At 32.6% G+C, this 15,632-nt stretch overlaps 1 protein-coding gene and 1 pseudogene across 2 annotated transcripts; both read left to right on the top strand.

The window, feature by feature from the left end:
- The first annotated feature begins 170 nt into the window (after positions 1–170).
- On the top strand, positions 171–5,569 carry LOC114372629 (sodium/proton antiporter 2-like). The gene is made up of 10 exons (XM_028330297.1): positions 171–526; positions 887–1,063; positions 1,191–1,319; positions 2,195–2,371; positions 2,882–2,988; positions 3,476–3,596; positions 3,788–3,849; positions 3,956–4,258; positions 4,787–5,081; positions 5,162–5,569. The coding sequence occupies exons 1-10, from the start codon at positions 278–280 to the stop codon at positions 5,276–5,278; spliced, it is 1,737 nt and encodes a 578-aa protein (XP_028186098.1). The 5' UTR covers positions 171–277; the 3' UTR covers positions 5,279–5,569.
- Positions 5,570–6,577: 1,008 nt separating this feature from the next.
- Positions 6,578–12,670, top strand: LOC114372383 (annotated as a pseudogene). Its single transcript, XR_003658206.1, has 9 exons — positions 6,578–7,217; positions 7,390–7,509; positions 8,247–8,387; positions 8,732–8,842; positions 8,928–9,071; positions 9,151–9,191; positions 9,284–9,360; positions 11,150–11,245; positions 12,170–12,670. The product of XR_003658206.1 is annotated as a triacylglycerol lipase 1-like (transcript).
- Positions 12,671–15,632: the final 2,962 nt, after the last annotated feature.

Raw genomic sequence — 15,632 nt, 5'->3', positions numbered from 1 at the left:
AGATTTCAATTTTAAAAAACACTTTCTTTTTATTTTTATTTAAACAAACTTACAATTGTCACCTAACAATGGTCAAAGGCACACAGAACATGACAAAAACATAGTTCTTGGAGTAAAGAAAAAATTATTCGTATTGCCCTTATTAATTTTTAAAACTAGAACTAGAATCAAATTGGACTCAATGTTATTCCCACTATGAAATTAAATTGACCCATCCTGTTGATGTCATCTCATTCTGCCAAGTAGAAGTAGAACACTCAGTTGTGTTGTTGTGCGAATGGCTACGTTTTCAATTGGGACACACTTGCCCATGTTCCAGCATTTGCATAATTCTAGACTTCCACTTCTTGGCCTTTGCACCGTTGAATCTTCACCCTTCTTTGGCTCCTCTTCTTGCAGAACCAGATTCGCAGGTGCCATCCCCACGTTGCTCCGTCACAATGTATTGGCACGTGCCGAAGATAAGGCCAGAGACCCTACACCTTCTTCCTTTCAGCCTCAACAAAGTTCTCAGCAACAGTTTCAGGTTCTTCTTCTGTATGACCCATTAACTGAGTTCTAAGAATACCCTTTTAATCATTTTGGTCTGCTTATATATGAATTTGGATATTTGATGTTGAGATGCATAATCTGGGTCAAGGGTACCTCACTTATACATGAAAGATCCAAATTTTGCGGAAAATTGATTGAATATTTGAATTCAAAAATAGTGGTCGAATCGGCTTTAGTAAGAACATAAAAATGTAAAATCAAAGGGTTGATTGTGGTGATTCAGTCAGTTAGTTGTGCATCATGGAAAAGTGCACATTAGTATGTTACAAGGTTATAGAAGCTGCTTCTGATATGTTAATGCTCACACTGCTCTTCACTTCGAAAATGGTATCAGAACTTAACACCAGAATCTGGGAGTTGTGATCCCCTATGTTCACTCGATGAAACAAGCTCACAAGAGTTTGAAGACAGCTACCAGCCCAAGACTGATTTCCTCAAAGCTGTTGCAATATTAGCAACAGCTGCAACTGGGGCAGTGGCAATTAATCATTCTTGGGTAGCCACTAATCAGGTACTTCAATGTCCTCTATCCTGATTTCAATGCTGCACATTTCACAGTGAAGTACGTGTGTTAGGGAAAATATCTCTAAATATGCATATTCTAATAGTTATTTGTTTTCCATGACATTGGACTGTAGGATCTTGCTATGGCATTGCTATTTGTAATAGGATATGCAGGCATCATATTTGAAGAATCTCTAGCCTTCAATAAAAGTGGAGTGGGACTGTTGATGGCTGTAAGCTTATGGGTGATACGGAGTATTGGGGTAAATGTCTATCTTTTTGTGTTTTAACTTTTGAGATTAATCAGAATTTAATGTGTCCATTGTTATGCTTTTGAGATTTAGGTTGCAGTTGCTGTTTGTCTGATAATGTGCAGGACACAGCATACTATGAATGCACTTAATGCATCTACTCCCATATATGCATATTTGTAAATTTCAAATGGAAAAGAGATGCTTAAGTATCTGGTACCATATACTCATATATGCACTTTTTTTTTCTTAGTGTTTGTTTACTTGGTCATCTTTGCAAAAGATAAGGAGGAACTAATAAGGACAATTTTTATGTATCTGGTACCGGTACCATTATGTTCAAACATATGGCCCTTCCACATCCAGCCTTTAAAATTGCAGCACAATTTCAAGTGTGAACCAAAGGATCTTTATATTTTCAACATTGGGTTTGATTTCAAATCTGCAAAAGAACTTGTGGTCTTATATATGCTACTATCTGCATTTGGAATAAATCAACTTTCTTTTGTTGAACCTTACACAAGTCTCTGAAAAAATTATAAAACTTAGAGGGATTTCTGGACCTAAGAAATGTAAGTTGATTTGGCTCAAAAACTACAACAGTTTACCTTGAAGATTGTGTTTTTCATTTGGGGATTAATTTTTTTTCCAACAACTGGTAGCCACAGATACACAGAATATGATGTAGAAAAGTGTAATTTCCACTGATATAATGGAAAATAGGTTGCTCCTGACCCTATAGTTTCTGTTTCCTTAGTGTCAGCATCCCCGAATACAACCACTTAATAAATGATGGTTTGCCTACTGATATGTTAGTTACAGACACTGGTCAGTTTATTTATATTTTTACATTTTGAGGTTGCTTGTCTCCCTTTCTTTATCTATAGGCTCCATCAACTGATATAGCTGTTTCAGAGCTTACACATGCATCTGCAGAAGTCAGTGAAATAGTGTTTTTCTTGCTTGGTGCAATGACCATTGTTGAGATCGTTGATGCTCATCAAGGATTTAAGCTGGTTACTGACAATATAACAACCCGAAACCCACGCCTTCTCCTCTGGGTGGTAAGTGCTTTCACTGCTTTGTGTCTGCATTGTCAATCCTACTAGAAATGCTTCCTAGCAGATTCTTTGCAAATTGAGAGTTCTTGGAAATTTGAATTAAATTAGTTGTTGAATGTTACTGTTAAATTTGGATGATGCACACAGCAGAAGGGCTCAGATTCAAGAGCTCCTACTCACAAAATGAGGTTGTACCAGTTAAGCTGCACAATAACAACAAATTTTCAATTTTTGATATTTAAAATGTTGGTATTTTAAAAGACATCACAAACAGAAGGGCCGACAAGACTTGGTGCATGTTTGCTTCTTGATTGTTTTTGGAAAATAATAGTTTTTTTAAAACTCTCTCAGAAAGTTGATAAAAAAAAGCAATTATTCTTTAAAATAAGATGAACCAGACATGCACCAATTTCCATCGCCACCCCCAAACCTAAATTCAAATCTTCTGCACTTCGCATCTCTAATTATTTTCTCTCAATAATGGGAGTTGACAAATTAACGTTAAATTTGCAGATTGGAATTGTTACATTTTTTCTCAGTTCAGTTCTAGACAACCTGACATCCACCATAGTTATGGTTTCTCTGTTGCGGAAATTGGTGCCTCCATCAGAGTACCGAAAGTATGTGTCTGTTATGTTGTTAACTTCCAATGTAATGTTTAACCCATTTGATGAAGTATTAAATATGACCATATTTAAGGTTTCAAGTATTCGACTTCTAAAGCTTGATAGCTCTGCTCCTTCCTGGATCAAATGAGCAATTTTATACTGCAACACTCTGGCTTTTTTCATTGTCTTAAAAATTCTTAATTATCATTTGGGAGATCTTGACAAATTTTCCTCCAGAAATGAATTTTTAATCTTTTTACTCTATCAGTTCCTGCTAGTGCTTATGATTCATAAATATGAAATGGTGTTCGCCTTATCATATAAATTTTTAATCTGCATTAGTGAATTTCAGAATTTTTTTTTGAGGGCATAAGAATTCAGAAAATCAGAGGAGTGGATGAATCTTCTAAGTTTTCATTTTCTAGTATTCTCCAACTATTTTGAGGTTTGGATACACCTTATCAAATCCTCAGGTGGTTGATTTGGATTCTGTTGACAGGATTCTTGGAGCTGTTGTTGTAATAGCAGCAAATGCGGGGGGTGCATGGACTCCTATTGGTGATGTTACAACTACTATGCTGTGGATACATGGGCAAATATCTACAGTTCAAACAGTGAAGGTTATCTGTTGGTTGGAAATTTGTTCCTGTGTGATTTGTTTGTTTGAATCGCCCTAAATTAAGATTTCTCCTTTGTGAAAGTCTCTCTGTTAAACTGATCTTTGATGCATGAAGATTGAAGAACACTTGGATTCAACTCAGTGCAATGCAGAATGAACAAGTATCCATAATTGCATTTTCTTTACTTATAGGATTTGTTTGTACCTTCAGCCGTTTCTCTAGCTGTTCCACTGGCTCTAATGTCCCTGACAAGGTACTCTTCTTCCACTGCAAAAGTCAGCCACAGGCTGATTTGAATTGTGAGATTTAGCTCAACATATTACAATTCAGATGATGTTAATTTTTCTTCTTCTGTTCAGTGAAGTTAATGGGAAGGGACAAAATTCTCCCAATGTCTTGGCATCGGAACAGATTGCTCCTCGAGGACAGCTTGTTTTCTCTGTGGGTTTAGGAGCTTTGATTTTTGTCCCAGTATTCAAGGCTCTTACAGGTTTGCCTCCATACATGGGGATGCTGCTTGGACTCGGTGTGCTTTGGATCCTCACAGATGCTATCCATTACGGTGAATCTGAAAGGCAGAAGCTAAAAGTACCCCAGGCTCTCTCAAGGATAGACACCCAAGGAGTACTATTCTTTCTGGGAATTCTATTATCCGTTAGCAGGTAATAGAGAAATATATTTTAATTTTTCTGCTGTGGTTAGCTTTAGACAACAACCAAAGTGTTCATGCATTTAAATCAATAAAAAAAATGTCATCAAATATGTCATTGTCCCTTTGTGTAGAAGAGCACTTACTATGACTTAATCGATTAAGGTCCTGTTTGGATAAACTTTTCCATAATGAAGAAAAAACAATGATATAAGCTTCTCCCATAGGCTAATTTGTTGAAGCTCTCTCATATAGCTTTTCCAAAAGCTAATTTTAACTTATGCATAAGCTAATTTTAGCTTATGGAAAAAGCTTATTTCATTTTTCCTTCTTAATTGCTTCTTCTAAAACTGTTTATGAAAAAAATTATACAAACATGACTTTGATACCCCAAAAGTCTAGTCCTTCTGGAAAGATGATATATTACCTGTTTTACCTTTTCTTTTGCATGAACTGTGATTACATTATGGCATATGTTTAAATTTCCAAATTATTCATGTTAACTGATTTACTTGATCAATTTTAACCATCATATTGGCAGCCTGGAGGCAGCTGGGATTCTTCGGGAAATAGCAAACTACCTTGATGCACATGTGCCAAGTAGTGAACTGATTGCCAGTACTATTGGACTCATATCTGCAGTAATAGACAATGTTCCATTGGTTGCTGCCACAATGGGAATGTATGATGTCACTTCTTTCCCTCAGGATTCTGAGTTCTGGCAATTGATTGCATTTTGTGCTGGTACTGGTGGATCCATGTTAATTATTGGCTCAGCTGCTGGAGTTGCGTTCATGGGGATGGAAAAGGTGGACTTCTTTTGGTACTTACGAAAGGTATTTCCTACTCTACACATAAGACTTATATGATGTTTGTAAGTAATTTATGACAGAAGTCATTTGTCTCCTTTTTGCAGATTAGTGGCTTTGCTTTTGCAGGTTATGCTGCTGGTATCGTTGCCTATTTAGCTCTCCATAAACTCAACATCTCCCTACCAACTCTAGCAGAGGTTCCTTTCCTTTCTGGTTCATAAATCAAGAATCCAGACTTCATTTAATTCGATTTTCATGGCATCAAAATCAACATAGTTTTAAAATTATGTATACAAGTCTTAGAGTGTGTTTCGATAGGCGTTCTATTCACGTTGAATGAAAAAATTACACATTCCAATGCACAAACGGAAAAGCTATGTGATTTGTGCATTGAATTTAACGCGGGTTTAGTTGGATGCAACTATAATCTAAACACACCCTTGAAGGTTATGATTTTGCTAAACAAGAAGTGAGCATATAAGAGCACGATCACAAGAGGCGAGAATAGTTAATCTTGACTAATCTTAATTATCTATGTAACTAAGTAAAGTTGAATGGTTATATATATGTATGTATATATACGTAAATCATTTTAAATTTAAATTTTATTTAACCGTAAAATCTCTAAAAAATTTACCAAATAGGAAATTAAATATCTAAAATATTTTATTTGTCTTTTATAAAAAAATTAATTTGTATCAAGATCGGTACCACAATAATCATCACTATTGTGATTGTTGTCATAATTACTGTTATTATCACCACCAACATGATTTACACAGTTGTCGTTAACAACGATGATCATGACGACGATGATGGTGGTGGTGGTGGTGTTGGTAGTGAAAGTAATGGCGATAACATTTATGGTGATGACAATAATTGAGGTGATAATAATTATGATGATGGTAATGTGGCGACAACAGTTGAGATGGTAATGACAGATTTGAGATATTTTAAGATAATATTAGTTAAATTTTTAAAATATTTGATTTCTTATTTGATAAATATTTTACTATTAAATAAAACTTTAATTTAAATTTAAAATATTTTAATTTAACGATTAAAATTGATTATTTTCAAATAAAACGTGATATATATATATATATATATATATATATATATATATATATATATATATATATATATATATATATATCACGATTCAACATTTGAATCATAATTCAGGAAATTTCATATTTCATAGACACATAGTTGTATTTTATATAAATATTATATTTATTTTATGAGGACAAGTCTTGGTTACCGGTAAGGGCACGTTTTTATGCTTACCCATACTAGTGAGAAGGAGGAGAGGAAAGGCAGAAAGATATTTTGAGTTTTAAAATTAAAAAAAATAAATACATGGACCAATAATAGAGAGTCCTGTATATACACCAAACTGTTAGTAGTATAGAGTAGAGTCGGAGATTTTTTCTTTTCTATAATTATTGAAGCCTAATAATTCACTATAATATAAAATAAGAGATTTGTCGCGTTGGAAAATGTTGGGAGCACGAAAATTAATAATAATAAAAAAGGCCAGAATGGGTGAAGATGGAGAAGCTGGATTAACAGGTCTAATTCTTCCTTCACTGCCCTCAAGTGCGCGTTTTCAAAAAAATTCATCACTGGTAAATGGTAGCAGTTATTTAGTTGGCTGACCGAAACCATTTATAGTTTCTACGGAGCACAATGTTCCATGAAACTTCTGCAATCAATCTTCTTCGAAAATTGCAACAAAAATACATACAACGGAAACTCATCCAATTTCAATGGTTGCGAGAGCTAACGGAATTGAGTGTGTTTGAAGTGATTATGGGTCCTATGAGGATGCTGAATAACAGAAAGAAAGGACAGCAGAAGAAGTTTTGTTAACCTATACCGTATTTATTATATCTATATTTACCAATTTTTTTCTTGCCATTCCATACGATAGAGCGAATAGTTCGTAGTAGGTGTTTTTAACCCCCACGCGATCTTATTATGGATGGTCCAACCAGCATTATATGATTGGGAATAACATCACAATAGGGGATGATGATGATGATGATGATCGCCATAACTGTTTCCATACTCTTGGGAAATGTTCAGAGCTTCGACGGCGGTAGTTTGTGTGAAGAGCTCATTATCCCCTCCGGTTACCCCTGCTCCGAGTATACGGTACTCTCTTTAACTCCATAATCCAAGCTTCTTCTCTCTTTTCATCCACTCCGCATCACAATTCTACTATACCTCATTTTCATATATCATATACCGTTCCGTTCTGTTTCTGTTTACAGTTAATCTCAAAATTGAATAACGGACTCCTTTCTTTTGTTTTGTTTTGTTTCAGATTCAAACCAAGGATGGTTTCTTGTTAGGTCTTCAGCGTGTGTCTTCTTCTTCTTCCCTTCGGCTTCGGAACCATGGAGATCGAGGCCCTCCGGTTCTGCTTCTGCATGGATTATTCATGGTCACCTCCTCATTTTACTCTTCCCATTCATCACAATGCAATAAATGTGTTAACTACACTACAATATATTGCTTTTTCGTTTTCAATTGAACCCGTTCCGTTTCCTATTTTAACTCAATTGGCTTTGACTTGTGGATTTCACCGTCTATTATAAGTTTCCACTGTAACTGATGACTAGGAAGTTTACAAATGTTGTTGTAGCTACAGTCCATTGTCTTATTTGCACGGTTTTTGGGCTGTGTTTGGGATAGTGTCAAAGCTTTTCTCCTTTATACCAAACTCAAAACGAGTAAAACCTCAATTTCATCTCAAAGTATTACTCTCTCTCCTACATGGTCCTTTTAAGGTAAAAAAAATAAAATTATGTAAGTACTTAAGTAGTTCCTCGATTACTAGAAATCATGCTGAGTAGTTCTCCAAATATTAAAAAAAATCCTTCAAATTGGCCACTGAATGCTAGTTAAATATAGCAATTTAGGAACTAGATTGATCAATATTCAATACATGAGGGATTACTTATATTATTACCTTAAGGACTACTTAGGAGAGAGGGTAATGCTTGGAGGACCAAATTATAGGTTTATTCAACTCGATACATTCGTATCATGTTTTAACCTTTGACTTTTTTAGGGGAGTGAGAGTTCTTTAATTCTTGTAAGTGTCAAATTCATTTTTTAGTTTTAAACCATTTCATTGAATCTCAACTGTGATTTGTTGATGCTGTTTGATGCGATCAGGCAGGTGATGCATGGTTTCTAAATACTCCGGAACAATCACTTGGCTTCATACTTGCAGATCATGGTTTTGATGTTTGGGTAGGAAACGTGCGTGGAACACGCTGGAGCCATGGACATATATCTTTATTAGAGAAGAAAAAGGTGGATAGCTTACTTTATCCTTCTGTGTTGTAAAATTTATTGAGTGCCTGTCAGTTGTTTGCTTAGTTATTATTGTTTTATTATTTTCAACAAATGAGGCTGATTGCTTCTTTTCTCTCTAAGAGTCACTAGGGACGTGTTTGATAAAACAGAAAATTTAGCATTGGAAGTTCCGTAGTCGGTACTGAAATTTTTAGTTACAAAATCAACAATTAAATTGAAACTTTTCATTTTGTTAGCACCTTATTATCTTTGGTGAAACAGTTGGAGTTCAAGTTTGTAATACATTTCACCATATCTGTGATGTGAGTCATGTGACTAATTGAGCTTTGGTTCATTTGTAGCAATTTTGAGATTGGAGTTGGCAGGAATTAGCCCTGTATGATGTTGCGGAAATGATCAATTACATTAATTCAGTAACAAACTCAAAGATATTTGTAGTTGGGCATTCACAGGTATTTATAATTCTTGACATTGACCTTTTCACTTGCTATTTGGTGGTTGCTATAGCATACATTTTATGTTTCCCATCCTCCATAGGGGACAATTATATCTTTGGCTGCCTTCACTCAACCGGAGATAGTAGAAAAGGTTGAGGCTGCAGCTCTTCTATCTCCAATATCATACTTGGATCATGTCAGTGCACCTCTTGTACTTAGAATGGTTAAGATGCACATTGATGAGGTATTTCTTACTTTGTTCTAGTAATTTTCACAATTAAAGTGGATCCTTGATATGAGAAATGATTACTGGTTTTGTTCAGATGATTCTTACCATGGGCATTCATCAACTAAACTTCAAAAGGTTTTTATCTTGTTCTTTTGCTTGTGTTCTTCAATGTTGTTTTAGTTTGGCAAATGTTCACTTTATATATTTTTCTTATTTCCACTTTTCAGCGAATGGGGGGCCAGTCTCTTGGTTTCCTTATGTGATACCCGCCTAAGTTGCAATGACATGCTTTCATCCATAACAGGTGCATGTCGCTCAGTCTATGTGTCTTCTGTCTTTTCTGAAGTATATGATTCTGAATTCACATTTAGCTGTTTGTTATTGTCTTCTCCAATTTTGAGAACTCCAGTCTATTGCGTTTTTGAGAGTGCTAAACTGTCCTATCCAAATGATGGAATTCTCTATTGCTATTGTCCATGGGAGGATTAAATTGATGATGGATTTATTTCTTTGTTCTCTGTTTGATGTGCTGTTGTAAGTTTGTCCAGTTATGCATTAGTAGGGCTGAGGTATCTCATGTCTTTGGTTCATAAATACATGAGTGTGCATGACATGTGGAGACAATTCTTCTCTGTTTGCATCTTCAAAGGATTTCTATCTTTTTTCCTCCCCTTCCCCATTAAAGTGTCAGTACTCAGTTAAGATATAAGTTGATTTGTTGCAGCAACCACAAAACTTCCTGTTATGTGCGCAAGTGCCAGGAACTTAGGATTTAAAACATGTCTGAGTTTGTAAGTGAATTCAACTTGGCCCAAATAAAAGATTGCAAATTTCTGAATTTGTAAGCGTTGTCTGCCCACTCAATTTAAATTGATGGATCATTGAGTTGGGTGTTATGTGAAATCTGTATCCTCTTGAGCATGAAGGGGTGAGACGGTGAGTCCTCTCTGTTAGGACAGAAGGGAAGTAACAAATAGTTACGGACAGTTTGTTAGAGGGGATCTGTCAGTTAAATAGTGGGAATGAGGATGGAAGGATTCATTCTGAGCATAAGGAAATTTGTATGAAAGGGGAAACTCTTTGTGGAAGGGAATCCCTTGGAAGACAATTCTTTCTGCTATTTTCATGCCGTTCAACAAATTTTTTGTTTCTATCAGTTTCTCATTTCACTTTCCTGCTTCAAAATACTTTAAATTAGTATTTAATATTTTTAGTTTTGTTGGCAAGAGACATGTTCTGCCCATGAGTCAGAGTATGCAAGTTTACAATCTGATTTTACTAATAACAAAATTACCAGTATGCAAATTAAAACATCAAATTATTAAATTATTATCATGCATGCACTTATGTCTTTCATTATGCCATTATTATCCGTTATTGAGATGCTCCATTGTCATGTCCTGGGGATAGGAAAAGTTATCAAAGATAGTAGAGTAAAATGTCCCAATTGTCTTTAGTGTTTTGTTTTATCAACTTCCTGTGGTACTACTCCGAGATGCAAGTGGTCTATGGTGGAACTAAGTCTATTCCTTGAATAAAGCTTAAGAAATAAAAAGCATGGGTGACATTTATGGTGTGCGTTGTGTGGATGTGGATGGTCAGTTGTTTAGTTTTTTTTTTATGTTAAAAACAAGAAATTTGTATGACATATGTGGAGTAGAAATTCGTGATTTCATGGAATGGAATTCCTTTTATGCAAGGGACCAGAGTTTGGCATTCCCTTCATTTTAGGTGCTTACGGAAGAGAGAGTAACTATAAATATGTGAAGTAAACAAAAAACAGAAACTATCCTTCCCTTGAAAATAATTATTGACATTGCTGTTAGTTCACTGACATTACCTGAAACTCAATGTGCTGATCAAACTGTTCAGATCTGCTTACATTGATGGCCTTGGCAGAGGATATTCCCTCATTAAGAGCTTAAAGATGTAATCTGCTAACAGATTCAATGATTAACTATTTCAATGACTCATTTTGACCAATAAAATGTGAAGTTGCTCTTTTGGCTCATTCTACAAGTTTCAATAGTTTTGTTGTGTTTGTTTCTTTTTTGATAAATGCTTCTACTCAAGACACTTTGATGAAATTACAGGGAAGAATTGTTGCTTCAATGAGTCACGTGTGGAGTTTTATCTTGAACAAGAACCTCATCCATCATCGTCTAAAAACTTGAACCACCTTTTCCAGAGTATGCTTCATTATCTTTCATTTGGGTAGCTCTTAATGACACTTTCTCTGTGACAGTCCCACTAGTAACCATAATTATATGTTGTTGCTCTTATGAATACTTCTACTTGTTATCATCAAATATTTTCCTCAGATCATGTCTGATATTGATCATAACATTTGCATGATGTTTTAACGTTTAGCAGCTAAACTGGCCTCTGTAGGGATAGAAGAAATATTGGAAAATAAATCTGAAATCTGAAGACAATGTTCTGTTGTATTTACATTAGCCAGGGGAAATGAAGTTGATAATTTGTCTAAATGTCAACCTTAATTCTTGTTTGTTTAATTTTGTGGTTGATAATATTGTTAACCTCTTCATTTAGTGCTTGGCTACATGCATCAAAATAATGCATGTTACTCATATATGTTTCCAAGAGTAGGATGTTTTCCTCAAATGGGCTAGTATTATTTTCAATCTTGCAAGTAGATTAGCTAAAGCAAGTTCTGCTATATTTTCTTCCTTTTTTGGTAATGCATATTTCGTTACCAGCTTGGGATATATGGTTATGATGTTTATGACATGCTTTATCTTGCCAAAGGCCACACATCTGTACAAAGATTAGTACTGGCTAGCAACTGCCATAGTGCCATCACTTCTTGGCTGGCGGTGAGCCAAAAGATGGGTGCACTGAAATTCTTGTTATTTATCTAATATTTGATTTATTAAGGTATCGGTTAACCCATGTAACCGATCCTACTTAGTGGGAAAAAGGTTTAGTTGATATTATTAAATACCTGATAGTTTTCAAGAACTTGTCTTTTAATTTGAACTTCTGTGTTATTCACCCTGACTTTTAAACAAAATGATGGTCTAGAAATCAATATTCATGTGCCATTATTATTCTTAATATTTCTGTCTCTGATGACTTCGTTTGTTCAATAGTGATCCGCAAAGGTACCTACTCCAAGTATGATTATGGAAAGCTAAAAAATCTGATAGAGTACGGCAAGTTCAATCCACCAAAGTTCGATCTTAGTCGCATACCCAAATCATTGCCTCTGTGGATGGCTTATGGTGGAAATGATGCTCTGGCAGATATAACTGATTTCCAGCACACACTCAAGGAATTGCCATCCCCACCGGAAGTGGTTTATCTTGAAAACTATGGTCATGTTGACTTCATTTTAAGCTTGCAAGCAAAAACAAGATCTTTATGACCCTATGATTAGTTTTTTCAAGTCATCCGGAAAATTTAGTAGTATGTAATGTTTGCTTCCTTCCGGTATGATGGATGTAATTACTGTAATGGTCTACGGGTCCATCTATTACTGCACTTACTGTAAAGTTGAAATATTAATATTCTGTGGAGCCCACCTTGATTTTCTGTATGTATATATGATGGCAGATATATAAAGATCGGCGTCGCATGGCCTGTTTCTGCAATCTGTAAACAACATCACCCGATTGGTTAAAAGCTAAACAACATCATTATGACAGATTGAAACTTGAAACCATTCGATGATAATGATAAAAGTTGAGACTACTCAATGTGCTTATAAATCATATATTAAACAACCACTCGAGTATATCGATTGATGTTTTATGACTAAGCTTATGTTTTTATTTTTAAAGTTGATCTAACGTGAAAGAGAAAAACTGTTGGAAACCTGAAAAGAGAGAAAGTGTTGGCTTGGCGTTGAACAGATTTTAAAAACGAAAACGTAAATTACTAATATTCGACGTCCATAGCTAACATCACAGCTGGTTCTGAAAAATTAACCGGTCAACAATGCCTAATTTAACTAATTTTCTTAATAACCGAATTTTATTTTCTCCGTCTTAATTATTGTATTATGTCATTCTAGGGAGACCAAGAAAATTAAATATAGGAAAGAAAATATTAATTTTATAAAATAAGTTATTTAACTTATCATCACTAATTTACTTTTTGTCTTTATAACTCACTTTATAAGGGATACACTTTATAAAGGATATAAGTAGAAAAATTTAATTATTGTGATATTTTAAAAAAAATGGCAAATTATTTTGGAATATTTTTTTTCTTTTCAAACAAAATTATTATGGGACGGAAAAATATTATATTTAATACTAACCCCTTCTATAAGATCTAATTATTTAATTTATTAAGATTAAGAAAATTGATTAATTTAGTTGATGACACTAAAATATGTCTTAAATTTATAATTATTTTAAAATTATTTTTGTCATTAATACTTTTCTCTCTCTTTTTTTTGGTGAAAACTTCTTGCTTTCAAATTTTTTTATTAATATATTTTTTCTCTTATTTTAATAAAAAATATCTTAGTTATGACTTATAGAAAAAAAAACAAATATTATTTTAAGTTTGAATCTTATAAATAGGACATATATCACAAAAGATAAACATTTGTTTTTATATAGTCACAATATTTTATAAGTAAATATTTTAAATATATAAATTATATTATAAATTGTCTTTATATATATATATATAAATTATATTAATTTTGGATTTAAATTGTGAAATTTGAAAATAGTTTTTTTTAACTAGTGACCCTTTTTTAAAGAAAATATTGAAATCCAATATATTTTTTTGACGGAAATCCAATATTTAGAGATAGAGATAAAAGAAAATAAATTAAAAATTATATGCAATTAAGAAAAGTTGTTTGAGATAGCTGAGAGAGATAATATTTTTTTGCTTAATTTTTTTTAGGAAAACAAAAAGAATATATTATATATTAATAGATTGGGTATGGCAAAAGCAGTGGCCAATTCACCGATTAAAACAGAAAATATATGAGATGCTATGCATCATAACAGATGATAAATAACGAGAAAAAACTCACTGGAATTTTCCAGTAGGAAAAATATATACACAGGTATATTTCTTCTCCAATTCTAATAACGGGAAAGAACCCCAACCCGATATAACGTGGCTAAACCTGTTATAGCGACACAGCATTCAATTTGAAAACATAACAGTATAAATATAAGTGTATAACAGACCAAATTAAGCAATAAATGCTTCCTGAATCCACGTTTTTTTTTTTTGGCTACTTAGGAGAGTAAGTATGAGATGCACCTCTAAAAAGGGTAGAAAGAAAATAATCACAATATTTAATTGAGAACAATGAGAGTGAGAGTTTTACTCTAAAGGTTGTATATATTAATTTATAATATAGAAACAAATTGGTTTAAGAAGTTAAGCAAATTAAAATTAATTTTTTCCTCAAATGCATAATTAATTAGAATTTAATTGAAAACATTGAGAATGTAAAGTTTTTTAAATGGTTGTTTAATCATTGTCATAGTAGTATAATAAATACTTTTAAAAGTTATATTTTGAGTAATTTTTAACTGACTAAAAATATTAAAATATTTACATTAACACTTTAATAAAAATAAGTTCAATTAATTTAAAAATAAAATTTTGTTTAAAATTAACTAATCCATTTTATTTAAAATTTGAAAGTCAGATTTTGTAATTTCATAAAAATTAAATTTTATTTAAAATTAACTAATCCATTTTTTTTTCTAAAAATTACACCACTTTAATTTATCATTGCACTCAAAGATAGTAGAAATAAGAAAACACCCTTGTTGTTGAGTTAAGAAAATACTTTTCATAAATTTCCCTTGTTTCAAAATAATAAATTTGTTGTTAAATAATAAAAGTTTTCATATGCAATTGAAATTTTCAATAATCAAATAATCAATTTAAATTTTTTGAAATAATATCATTATATAAAGAACTGTCTACTAAAAAATTTAAATAATTATATAAAAAGTGAATTTTTATTATAGTCCTTAAAAGTGTATAACACTATCATGGGCGGTTTTTTTTTATTTAAAAAAGTGTTTTTAAAATAAAATAAACAATTTTATTGTTTCTGATGGATTTATCTAAATTTTTTTAATCTAAAATAAATAGTTTTATATTTTTTGAGAAACAAATCATATTTACTTCTTAAAATCATGTTTATATAAAAAAAATATGTCATTAAATTATTATTTTTAATTTAAAACAAATTGGCCTCGTATTAGTCCCTAAATAAAAACTCAAATAAGTTCTTAAAGGTATAATCCATCAATTACGTTAGTCTAATATATTTTTTAAAAAATGTGTGAATTAAATAATATTAGTAACATTATCTAATAACTAAAATAATATTTAATAGTTAAATTTAAAGTTTTACATAAAATAACTAAAAATTTTCATGAAAAATAAGTATTATCATTTTTAAATGTATAAACTAATCTAAAAGAAATCTAAAAAAAATTAAAAGAAGATATTTGAAAATGACGACACATAATAAAAAAAAGTCACAAACTTACTTTCCTGTCACAGACGTGGAATCAAACAACCCAAGAGACGTATTCGATTTCTCCATTCGAAAGTCTC

Source organism: Glycine soja, chromosome 10 (genome assembly GCF_004193775.1).
Source record: "Glycine soja cultivar W05 chromosome 10, ASM419377v2, whole genome shotgun sequence".
Classification (NCBI taxonomy): Eukaryota; Viridiplantae; Streptophyta; class Magnoliopsida; order Fabales; family Fabaceae; genus Glycine; species Glycine soja.
Note: the sequence above shows the minus strand (reverse complement) of the source record. Positions and strands in the feature narration are given on the sequence as shown.

Bases quoted from the DNA above. Each gene is read 5' to 3' on its own strand.
- LOC114372629 (XM_028330297.1), top strand. From the start codon at position 278: ATGGCTACGTTTTCAATTGGGACACACTTGCCCATGTTCCAGCATTTG. The intron at 1,064-1,190 runs GTACTTCAATGT...ATTGGACTGTAG, and splicing joins CTTGGGTAGCCACTAATCAG to GATCTTGCTATGGCATTGCT. The intron at 3,597-3,787 runs GTTATCTGTTGG...CTTTACTTATAG, and splicing joins CTACAGTTCAAACAGTGAAG to GATTTGTTTGTACCTTCAGC.